At 37.1% G+C, this 11,386-nt stretch overlaps 3 protein-coding genes across 4 annotated transcripts; 2 read left to right on the top strand and 1 right to left on the bottom strand.

The window, feature by feature from the left end:
* The first annotated feature begins 546 nt into the window (after positions 1-546).
* Positions 547-2,994, top strand: LOC120013947. 2 transcript variants are annotated; one of them, XM_038865935.1, is made up of 3 exons: positions 547-668; positions 953-1,028; positions 1,985-2,994. In XM_038865935.1, the coding sequence occupies exon 3, from the start codon at positions 2,111-2,113 to the stop codon at positions 2,582-2,584; it is 474 nt and encodes a 157-aa protein (XP_038721863.1). In that variant the 5' UTR covers positions 547-668; positions 953-1,028; positions 1,985-2,110; the 3' UTR covers positions 2,585-2,994. The 2 variants fall into 2 exon arrangements, with proteins under 2 accessions (XP_038721863.1, XP_038721862.1); XM_038865934.1 differs by lacking the exon at positions 547-668 and having other exon boundaries at positions 675-1,028.
* A 585-nt stretch (positions 2,995-3,579) lies between these two features.
* On the top strand, positions 3,580-8,640 carry LOC120013855 (casein kinase II subunit alpha-2-like). The gene is made up of 10 exons (XM_038865813.1): positions 3,580-3,938; positions 5,019-5,148; positions 5,494-5,688; positions 5,981-6,138; positions 7,181-7,271; positions 7,416-7,481; positions 7,601-7,683; positions 7,777-7,840; positions 7,921-7,989; positions 8,312-8,640. Exons 1-10 carry the CDS (start codon positions 3,613-3,615, stop codon positions 8,369-8,371), a joined length of 1,242 nt encoding a protein of 413 aa, XP_038721741.1. The 5' UTR covers positions 3,580-3,612; the 3' UTR covers positions 8,372-8,640.
* Positions 8,641-9,238: 598 nt separating this feature from the next.
* Positions 9,239-11,003, bottom strand: LOC120012491 (uncharacterized protein At2g23090-like). Its single transcript, XM_038863922.1, has 3 exons — positions 10,839-11,003; positions 10,625-10,665; positions 9,239-9,539 (listed from the first exon to the last, which is right to left on the bottom strand). The coding sequence occupies exons 1-3, from the start codon at positions 10,909-10,911 to the stop codon at positions 9,420-9,422; spliced, it is 234 nt and encodes a 77-aa protein (XP_038719850.1). The 5' UTR covers positions 10,912-11,003; the 3' UTR covers positions 9,239-9,419.
* Positions 11,004-11,386: the final 383 nt, after the last annotated feature.

Here is an 11,386-nt window from a genome sequence, read left to right as displayed (position 1 = left end):
ATCTTGCTCCCATAACAATGGTGTATATATATATATATATTATATTATGCGGACTTAAAATGCGTATCATTTTTCGTAAGAGTTACAAAAACAATACCTTCGCATTTTAGGTCTGCATATAAGAATTGTTAGTATATCCACTTACCAATCACATAATACTATCATGTATTTTGAGTGTATAATTGAATATGTTTCTTTCAAATGGACCACTTTTTCTGGACCGTTCGATTTGATACTTCTTATTTTGTTCCTTTTAGCTCGTCCATTCACGTGGCCAATCAACGGCTGTAATCATTGTGTTGGGTTTCCCTTTTTTTGTGTATCAAAATATGCTACGTACGTTGTACAGATTCACATATGATCCCTTAATACCTTGTACAAATATAAAATCTTTGGTATAATCTGACTTGGGATCTTATGGTCAGTCATTTATTCGTGAATTGTTTTTTGTTTTTCAACATCGTACGGTCGGGATATAGTTGTAGTAGATGATGCCATCATCATAAGTGTTTTTTTCTTTGGAATTTAAATGTATTTGATCATTATTATGTAACATATAATGGAGACAAGACAACTGTGTGTTATTGGAGATAGAGACGACTTTCTGTGGGTGCATGTGATTCTCCTTCGCAGGCCAAGCTGTTATTCTTATGATTGTCTGGAGCAGTGTATGTAGAGGCCTTGTGATCCTAATAGATATTGTAAATTAATACTATATATATATGTATATGTATGTATATAAGAGACTAGCTAGGATATTAAATCTCCATTGCTGGCATCGATCTCTTTTACAAAGCTAGAATGAGATTGGTTAAGACTCTGGGTTTTGTTTGGACCCCAGATGCAACCAACACTTTGCTTTCTGTGTGTGAGAGAGAGGGATAAATCTTAAAGCAAAAGATGTTTTTGAGTTTGAAGTTGTGGTAGTAAGAGATTCATGTTTTGCTTTCAGGGAGTGTTCCTCTCCAAGTAACTTGCTCCAGACATAGATTGTATGAGGTTCTGGACCAGCACTTGAATCTCAAAAGGTTAGCACATTCAATCTCTACTACAATGTATACCTGTTAGTACTCTCTCTGTTCTCTTCTTTATTTTTGTCCCCGTTCGAAATCCAAACCCAAACGCATCAAAGATATTATCTGCTCTGAGTCACCGGCCAATATGGATTTCTTCTTCATGATTCATTGTCATTGTTGCCTAAGCCTAGAAGATAGATTCATGTGTGAGAGGTGCATAATATTTACTTATATACTACTTGATTGGGTTATTCTCCAATCCGATGTGAGATATTAGTCTTGATAGTCCCTATTAATTGTGCTTTTTAAGAGAATCCACAAGAAATTTGTAACCCCAGATCTTCATACACAATAAAAGTTAAAACAAATTCTGTAGGTACTTGAATTTCAGTTACTGTCAATTTTAGAAGTTGATTGAAATTATGCTGAAAGTAGTTGATATTATAGAATGGTACATGTCTTTAGGAGAAAGATTTTTTTTAGAGAAGAAATTACTAAACAAGCGTAACTGTTAGAAATCCAATCCCTAACACCAGGCCGTCTCCATAGTAATTAGGCTCAAAAAAACTTGTTTGTTGAGAATCAGAATGATGAAGCGGTTGTACTAGGCTCACACCACAGATATTATTCTCTTTGGTCTAACATATGACTTGATTTCTTAACCGGTACCCAATATGTGACCTAAAGGCTTTGTTGGGTCTATGGTACACACATTAATTTGTTGTGTGAGATAGCTACTTGGCCTTTGCTTATATGTCATTTGGTTGGGTTATTACCAATCCGATGTGCGATAATAAGTTTTGACAGTAACAAACAGACAATTATTATGCTAAAAGTACTAGTTGATGTCATAATCCATATTCCCTCTCTTAGTGCCTGATAATCATATATCCTGTCCTATTGGTCTCCTTTCTTAACTAAAAATGGATTCTTAGCTTTGAATCTTCGCAATTTCTCTCATTCTACAGGGAATCATTACCTCAACACTCACAAGATCAGATATGTTACCAAACTGAAAGTGCAATTGTCCAAGGTATCCATGTATGAACACAAGTTGTTGGAGAGGTGAAATTCAGTCTTAATATTAAGGCTCAATGGAGGAGATGTTCAAGCCGTACAATAAAGAGTACATGAGAATGGCAATCTTAAAACATGAAGAGACTTTCAAAGAACAGGTTTATGAACTTCATCGACTATATCGAATCCAGAAGTTGATGATGAAGAACATTGCAAGGAACAGGCCTGCTAATGGAAGAAGTCAACAATTGTGGAAATCGAAGTCACAAATCAAGCTTGACTTGGAACAACCTGGTGAAGAAAATTATGGTGATTTAGAGATCATAGATGAGACTGAGATTGAGTTAACACTTGGTCCTTCGACATATAATCAAAGAAAGAAACCCGATACGCCACTAACTTCGGATTCTGGACCAAGCTTCTCGTCTTCTTCAACAGGGTCTAGTCGAATACTGCAGGGGATCAGTAAAAGCAGTGTTGATGTTGAAGAGCAATTGAGACAACAGGTTCCTCCTTGGCTTTTCCAGGTTTTGAGTCTCAATATGACTTGAAAAATGAAGTGCTTGAGTCGATATGAGAAGTTTTTTTGAAGTGGTTCCGATCGACTTATTCTGTCATTTGTATGTTTCTGTGCATTTTCTGTCCACTTTTTGATGTTAGTATAATAGTGAGTGATGAAATCTTGTGGGAATTTGTTCATGGTCTGCAAGAACCCATTACTATGTGGTTTTTTTTGGTTCAATTCTGCAGTTCTGATATCTGCTGCTGTCATTTGATATATCCTGTCCGGACAGTCCTCTGTGCCGTCCGGACAGGTGTACTTCACTTGAAAGGTGGAGTTGGAGATCACTTGGAGTTGTAGTCAGAGTGTTGCCTATCCGGACAATCGTTTTTTTTTCCCTCTCTTTTTTAGATGTAACCTCTTAAGAATCAAACTCAATCAGTCAACCCTTTGAGCTTTTCTTCAATGTTAATGTTGATCCAGCATTCACTTGGAATTGGTCTCCTCAACAAGAAGTAGGAGAACTTATTCTTTCCTGTCTGCCACCAGATGAGCACTAGATTATAGATTAATCTGGACAAACCTACAACAATGATGCTAACTTCAGATTCCTCAAATAGGGTTTCCATCTCAGTGAAATGAAAAGTCTATTTTGTTCAGAGCAGAATGACAACACTATTTACATACACAAGCTCATCTGTGCTAATAGTACTGCTAAAAAACAGACATAATAAGTCCAAAAAAATACAGTGGCAGGCTGCGAACTAATTACCTCACATCCCAATACAATCGCAAAAGTTTAAGCTATCTTAAATCTTAAAACTCTGATATTTTTTGACAAATTAAAGTAAATAAATATGAAAAATACTTGAGTCTTCCAATTTATGACTCCATTTTACCTCCAATGTTAAGTGGATCGTGCATATGTATTTATAATCAAATCACTATCACACTACCACATATGATTGAGAATAAATCATAAATTCTAATCCTTTTTAATTAATTAATTTGTTTGGATTTATTGCGGAAGCCACTCTGCCACTGCATGATAGTTCGTGTCAATGAGACAATGACTAGATGGGCACATGGAAGATTCCCACCACGATCGATCACAGGCAAGCACTACATGTACGCCTCCTGTTAGTGTGCACCCTCCTTGTCTTGCGTGCGCCGGTTGCGCACTCTCCTAAATTGCGCACCCCCGCCACCCCTACTGCTAATTCCACCACCACAAGCCCCCGCGTCAATAACAATAACGAGATCGATAACATCGATAAGGAAAACCGCGCCAACATCTCCGGTACGGACCGGCGAGGAATGTCAAAAGCTCGAGTCTACACTGACGTCAACGTTATTCGACCTAAGGAGTACTGGGACTACGAGTCCCTTACCGTTGAATGGGGGTAATACAAAATTTCAAAACCCTATACTTGATTCTACTGTTCAATTTTGACTTGGTTGGTTATTTTGGTTCTCTGTTTGGGGAAATTTGTGTGATGTTGTAGTTTGAACTATGAGCTTGTTTTGTATTCATGGATGGGGGATAGGTTAATTGCTTATTACCTTCTTTTCTTCAGTTGGGATTTTCTATAGGATAATTTGACGAGATTCACTATTGGAGATAAAATCTGATGAACGACTGTATAGCGAGAGATATTGGTTAATTTAACGTTGCTTTAATTGGAGAAGGAGCCACTCTGTCTGGAAGACGATTGTCAAAGTGAAATTTTCAGCAAAATTTTCTGGTGGTGTCAGGATATGACGGATGGTTGATATGTACCAGACTTGAGTGATTTATTTTTGTAGGATGACTGGATAATGGCCTTCCTCTATGTTTCGGATAGGTTTTTCTGTTTGTCCTGAACAACTGTATAGTGCCTTGAATATTCGGTGGTTTACTGTGTCTTGTTGTTTTGATGGATTTTCGTTCTGTAGTCTACCTTCTCTACTCTGGGTCAATAATGGGACCACTGCAGTGAAAGGATTTTGATGATTGTAGAATGAGAAATTGATCAGAAACTCTAGAGCTTTTTTTTTTCTTTGTTTTTGTCTGATGCATGTTATGAGTTGCTGACTCCAAAAATAAAGTGAAAAGCAAGCATGACTTTCTTTTGTTTCTATCGGGGTATGTTTATTACTTTATTCAGTCCACTGTAACATGACGAGGTAGAAGAGCATTGAAAACCTTGCATTTTTTCTGTTATGGCTGAGTGGTTGCTTTATAGGATTGAAAAATTAATGTGTAATGCTCTGGGATGCATAAATTGTTTCTTTTGTAAATGCAGAATACCAACATAGGGATAAAAAAATTCTGGGTAAAAAGAGAACTTGTAGACAAGCCCCTTTGATAATTAATGGAAACTGATTATAGATAGTCTGCATTGTTTCCACTATACTACTTGAGATTGCGTTTGTCTTACTTTTGTTTTCCCATAATAGTAGCTATTTTGCATGTCTTAAAGTTGTTTGTGTGTTGTTTCCAGGGATCAAGATGACTATGAGGTTGTCCGCAAAGTAGGAAGAGGGAAATACAGTGAGGTTTTTGAAGGAATAAATGTCAATAGCAAAGAACGGTGCATAATCAAGATCCTCAAGCCTGTAAAGAAAAAAAAGGTGATACTTCTAATTTCTATGTGTAAGGACATGTGATATATTAGTTAAGGTGAATAGTACATCCACAAGAAGTTGATGAGCTGGTGGTTGTCTATGATGTTCAGTTAACTATGACCCTGTTTTGTGTCTATGTCTCTATGAGATGAAGGATATTTATTATTGTGCCAAAGTGGCACATTTGTTTGCCAATGATTGTGTGAGCAATTCATGTTCGCACCCCAAGTCACTCCTTGGCACCTTCTTTTTCTCTCTATCTTTCTTATTGATGTATGGGATATTCTAATTGGGTATATAACAAGAACAATTTTTCTTAAGATTAATAGCCATTTTTGAACCTTTGTGCAGATAAAGAGAGAGATAAAGATACTTCAGAACCTTTGTGGGGGACCTAACATAGTCAAGCTTCTTGATATTGTGAGAGATCAGCATTCAAAAACACCTAGTTTGATATTTGAGTACGTGAACAGCACCGATTTCAAAATTTTGTACCCCACATTGACTGATTATGACGTACGCTACTACATATATGAGCTTCTCAAGGTACGTGTTGCAAGAATTATCTTATTCTCTTTGTTGTATGCCATAAGATATATCTTTAGTTACCCTATGGCCGCGGGCATGAAATTTCTGAAAATTTTACCTTTGCCATAATACATTATTGGATTTCTTATACTGTAAGATAGTTACCGATGCATTAGAAATAAAGAGAAGTGGAAGCTTCTAACTTTTTTTTAGTGTAAGGGGGATGCTTCTAATTTCAGGGAGCAACGGTCATAGATTTTGTAAGAGCAGCATTCATTGTGAAACTAACGAGTAGTCTTTACAATTTTAGGCTTTGGATTACTGCCATTCACAAGGAATAATGCACAGAGATGTCAAGCCTCACAATGTTATGATAGATCATGAATTGCGAAAACTTCGCTTGATAGACTGGGGTCTTGCTGAATTTTACCACCCTGGCAAGGAGTATAATGTTCGTGTTGCATCAAGGTAATTGTTTGAGGATAACAGTGATTATGTTGATGCTCCTCTCTTTTTTTTCCTTTCCACATTTTATTTCAACTTATTGCAGAGTATCCTGGGCTTTGAATAAATGAATTATGAGGAGCACCACTAATTCAATTGTTCATGCTCCTGAGTCCTGACCGCCCTGTCTAAGGGCAAGACTTGGAATCCACATCACTGTTGAATAATTAGAAAAAGAATAGATGAATTATGTAAATTAGCATCATATGTGACTCTGAACTATTGTATCAGTGGTTAAGGCTGGGCGGCTTGAATTGGAAATTTGCAAGCCCAATTTGATTTGTAGACGTGCACAATGGTCAAAGAATTGTGATGCATCCATGGACTAACCTGTGCTTTGACTGCTTTCTAGTTCTTAACCTTGGCATGAACTTAATATATTTGTTTAAACGAGAAAATCTGCAATTTTGTCTTTTTTTTCTTGTTCATATTGCTCAAGTTTTATGTTTCTTTTTTCCCCCTAATTCTGCAAACTATCTTTACCGCTAAACCACCGAGGAGGTGGTTTTGTAATTTCTTTAATTTTGGGTTTTAAAAACCTGTTTCTGCCTTGAACTCCATAGGAATCACTAGAAATGTCTTCATATTTTCTTTTTTTTGCTTTTACTAAATTTACAATTCTTATATTCCATTTTAGTCCTCCTCATTGTAGCATGTAGGCCAATCCTTGTCTTCGTGTTTCCAACTTTAAACAAACTTTTTATATGGTCTCATCAACTAAGACGATATTGTTCACAAACAGCATATAAGAAGGAAACTGTCTTGCATAGGTCGTTCAAGCATATAGATCACTATAACATACAACAAACCGCTCAGTGCCAATCCTTTTGTTACCTGATCGTGATGAGAAACTCTTCCACAGATCATCCCCTTTTTCTCTAGCTACTACTCGTTCATTCCTATATATCCTTGATCATATCTAAGTTGCCACAGTAATATTTTCTACTTTCCTCAATTTCTACATTTATCTTTATCAAAAGACTGAAGCACCTTCCCTGGTCTTCAGATACTTTAAGGGCCCGGAACTTCTGGTTGACTTACAGGACTATGACTATTCTTTGGACATGTGGAGCCTTGGCTGCATGTTTGCTGGAATGGTGAGAATCATATTGTACTCAATTCAACTTTTTCGATTGCCTTACAATTTCTTTTTTCTTCATGTGCTTTGATATATTGATGTTACAAAGTTTTGAAGACCATATGTTGTTTTGATTGACTCGACGTTATTATTTTCTCTGCAGATCTTTCGTAAGGAACCATTCTTTTATGGCCATGACAACCATGATCAACTGGTCAAAATTGCCAAGGTGATGCTGGTGTCAAAATGACTGCAATTGTATGGGAATAATTTTCATTTATTTCATATATGGTCTTGAGGACATGATTTGATACATCATGCTGCTGTCTGATACTGAGATAATATCAGGTACTCGGGACTGATGAGTTGAATGCATATTTGAACAAGTATAACTTAGAGCTTGATGCTCAACTTGATGCACTTGTTGGGAGGTTTGTAGACATGAATTTCTTCTCAGATAAGTAGTACAAATTATAAAGGCTTTGATAAGTAATGCCAATGGTTATTGGTCTTTGCTTATGCAGGCACAGCAGGAAACCATGGTCCAAATTCATAAATGCAGATAATCACCATCTTGTTTCTCTAGAGGTTGTTCATTTAATGCCATTTTAATAATACTGGCACCAATTACGTGGTGTTGTTGATCTATGGGATCTTTTGACATGCAGGCAATTGATTTTCTTGACAAGCTCTTGCGATATGATCATCAGGATAGGCTAACTGCAAGTGAAGCAATGGTAATCTCTCTCCCTCTCCCTCTCTCTCTCCTTTAGTGGTTTATGCGGCGGATGTGCCCATCCTCCTAGACTGCTCTGCACATGATTGGAGATGAGGTGGTCTTCTGAATAGATTGTTGATTCTCACTCACGAGATCATCTAACTTCACGTTCTATATTATCTAGTTTTGCTTAGAGTAGATTTTGTTATCTAATTCTGTTTTATTTGAAATACGATGTTTCCTCTGAGATATTGAATACGTTTGCGATTTTTGTGGATGATAACCAAAGTATACTTTCTTTGATGCACTTATGAGAGAGCTTTGTTTGTGCTTTTGGGCAGGCCCATCCTTATTTCTCTCAAGTGAGGGCTGCAGAAAGTAGCAGGATGCGGACACAGTAGCAGATACCAGTTCTGGTCATCACCCTATTGTGCTGCAAGCAACTGCGCTTTCGAAATGGCAAGCGGTTTTGGTTGTGGACATGTAGTGTACGATATTGAAAACACTTGTTTCGTTTGGATTTGCGTTGTGGCAATGGTATGCGGTTTTGGTGGTGGACGAACTGTACGATATAGAAAACACTCATTTCATTTGGAATTTTCTTGCCTGAACTTTAATATATAACTTATTGTTAGTTCGTTTCTTTCAATGATGAAACACTTTAGTGCAAGAACCGCTGCCCATGCGGCCTCCATTGCTTAAGAAACATAACATGTATTTTACATGCGGGTGTTAGTTTCATATCTCGGAGTTGCAGTAGCTCATTTGCTTGATACAATTCAAATGGATCAATGTCATAGTTACCATAATTGTCTGAGGAGATGAGTTGGGTATCAGCCGACTCTTAACAGGTCAAAAATGAATCTTCCCAATCAAAAGAACCATACCTGAATATCATGATTTTCTCAGCTAGAACTATGCCAATGATAAAATTGGCTCGCCCCAAGCCCAATGATCATGGCAATGTTCAAAGTAGAGGTTCAAACAAGCCAAATTTTATTCCAAAAAAAGTAGGAGAATGCATGATGCATATTTTGTTTACTTTGGAGAGATGCATATCAAACCTACATTTATCACACACAAAACATGGAAAACAAAACATCTGGTTCACAAAGAACAACGTTCTAGACATACCACGTCAACTGCTTGAGAGCAGCCTATCTCCGGCAACATGCAATAGGATGGGGGAATCTCTCTCACAACTCACACGCACTTGGAGGGCAAAAAGTACCGGGATTGGAAAAAAAAGAGTTAAAAACAAGAACCAGTAAAACAGATATGCAGACAATTTTTAGGATTAAGTACCAACTTGACATTGATAACATACAGCGATATCATATTCACTTACCCACAATGATACATGACGAATAGAAAGATCATAATAGAAAATTGTACATGAGGTGACCATGTCCCCAAAATCTGTAAATTTATAATTTTCCTTGATTCCATTCACTTTTTAAGATGAGGGAAACAAGCATAAAGGTCAGATTTAGGGTGCTTTGCCGCAGCATGCTCCTGGCATTTCACCTCTGTAGTAGTGCACATGAAGGTTTGCATGCACACCTTGCACTGCATTCAAAACTCACCAGAATCAATGTAATGAGTAATGTACAACAACGCTTAAAATATTGATTGCCCTGATTAATGTTGATAGAGGTTCTACAACAACAAAAGGAAAGATTGTATGAAATTTCTTATCTGAGGGTCCAAGTTAACATAGAATGAGAAAACATCTTCGAAGAGAGAGATAGACAGGTCGCCATGCTCAAATGACAAGGAATGTTCCATTGTTAAGAGACACATCTCAAAAAATGAATGAATGAAGCAGAAGTCAAAATACTCGGTAAATGTATAGTGATGAATGAGTGTAAAAGTGATGATAGTCTATCCTCTGTAAGTACAGCTCCAACTAAAGATAAATAAAAAAACAAATAAATTAGCTCTGACAAAATATACATGTAACCGGTTAGATGTAAGATAATGTAAATACCCAGGTACAGAAATGCAACAAAATCCAAGTAGGAAATTAAAAGAGAATATATTAGTTGTTTTTTTGAATGGAACTTTTTTTAATTATAGTGAAGGTCGAATTGAGCAATGGAAGAGAATGCGACTCTTAACTATTTGGCATTAAGATTGCTGTTGGTACATGAAGTCCACCATCAAAAGTAGAAAATCTACATGAAGCTCTACAAGTTTCCCTACAACAATACAAGGAACTCCCAGCCTCCCAGCAGCTCTCTCCATATCGTATACCACCTTTGGCATAATACTGGTCCATGGCCAAACATAAACGATTCCTTAAAAGCCATGGTAGTCTACCAGCAGAATTCATGTGGCATATAAATTACATCTCTCCTAATCAACAAAATTGTTCTAAACCCAATGATCACAAGGAGATTCCTATTTATATATTTTATTTCATTTTCATTAACTCTCTTGGTATCCAGTAAGGGATTCAAATGTTTCACATTACAACCACTTCAAAAATAAACAAAAATATCAGAAATTTTTTGCATGTTCTCCAAAAAACATCCAATTCCAGCGTTTTCAGAGAAACAATCGATCTCTTCATATTCACTCTATCACAAGAATAAATCAATAGGAGCAAGAGGAAAAGGCGGAGTCACATTCTTTAGAAAAATAAATATTACCTGGATCGACATCGCTTTCTTGTTCGTTTCTAACTGACTTCCTGTAAAACACAAAGAAAATAATAAACACGAAGAAATCATCGCAATCGACATGAAGATCTTACGAAATAGAAAAACAAGTCCTGTGACAGAAGGTTAACTTCATTAATGGTCCATCCGGTTCGCAAATCAATAATCCTGCTCAGAGAAGAAGCAAAAACTGAAGAACACGTACCTTTGGAAGCTTTGGACTTCTCCAGGTTCTTTTCACGCGCCATCTTCGCCTTTTGGCCATTGCCTCCACCCATGTCTGCTCCGAGTGACGAGGACCTCGAAACCCTAATTGCCAATTAAAGGGCAAAATAGCATGAAATAGGAACAAAAGCGGTCCATATAATTGGAGAGAGAAGGATTGCGTTACAAGGCGAGCAGTCACTGTCCAGTCATTTTACGCTCTTTATATGATTAAGATGTCTTCCCACCCGAGAATTGACTACCCTACAAACAGTGGATCGGTGACGCACTGGCACCAAGCTAGTCTCTTGAATCGCTGACGATAAGTAAAAGTAGGCTAAAGTCTATCCAAGACAGACCCACTGAATCAGAAAATATTCTAATGATTTGAACTCCTGATTTAGCGTCATTCACTTTAAGCCTATAAGTATAAGTATATAACTAATTGCTACTCCTATTGTGTAAACTAACTCAAGTTTTCAGTCAGGCCCAAATATGAAATCGAGCGTTGAATCGGCCCAATACTTCCTGAAACATACACTTCTGGTG

Source organism: Tripterygium wilfordii, chromosome 13 (assembly GCF_013401445.1).
Source record: "Tripterygium wilfordii isolate XIE 37 chromosome 13, ASM1340144v1, whole genome shotgun sequence".
In the NCBI taxonomy this organism is placed as follows: domain Eukaryota; kingdom Viridiplantae; phylum Streptophyta; class Magnoliopsida; order Celastrales; family Celastraceae; genus Tripterygium; species Tripterygium wilfordii.
Note: the sequence above shows the minus strand (reverse complement) of the source record. Positions and strands in the feature narration are given on the sequence as shown.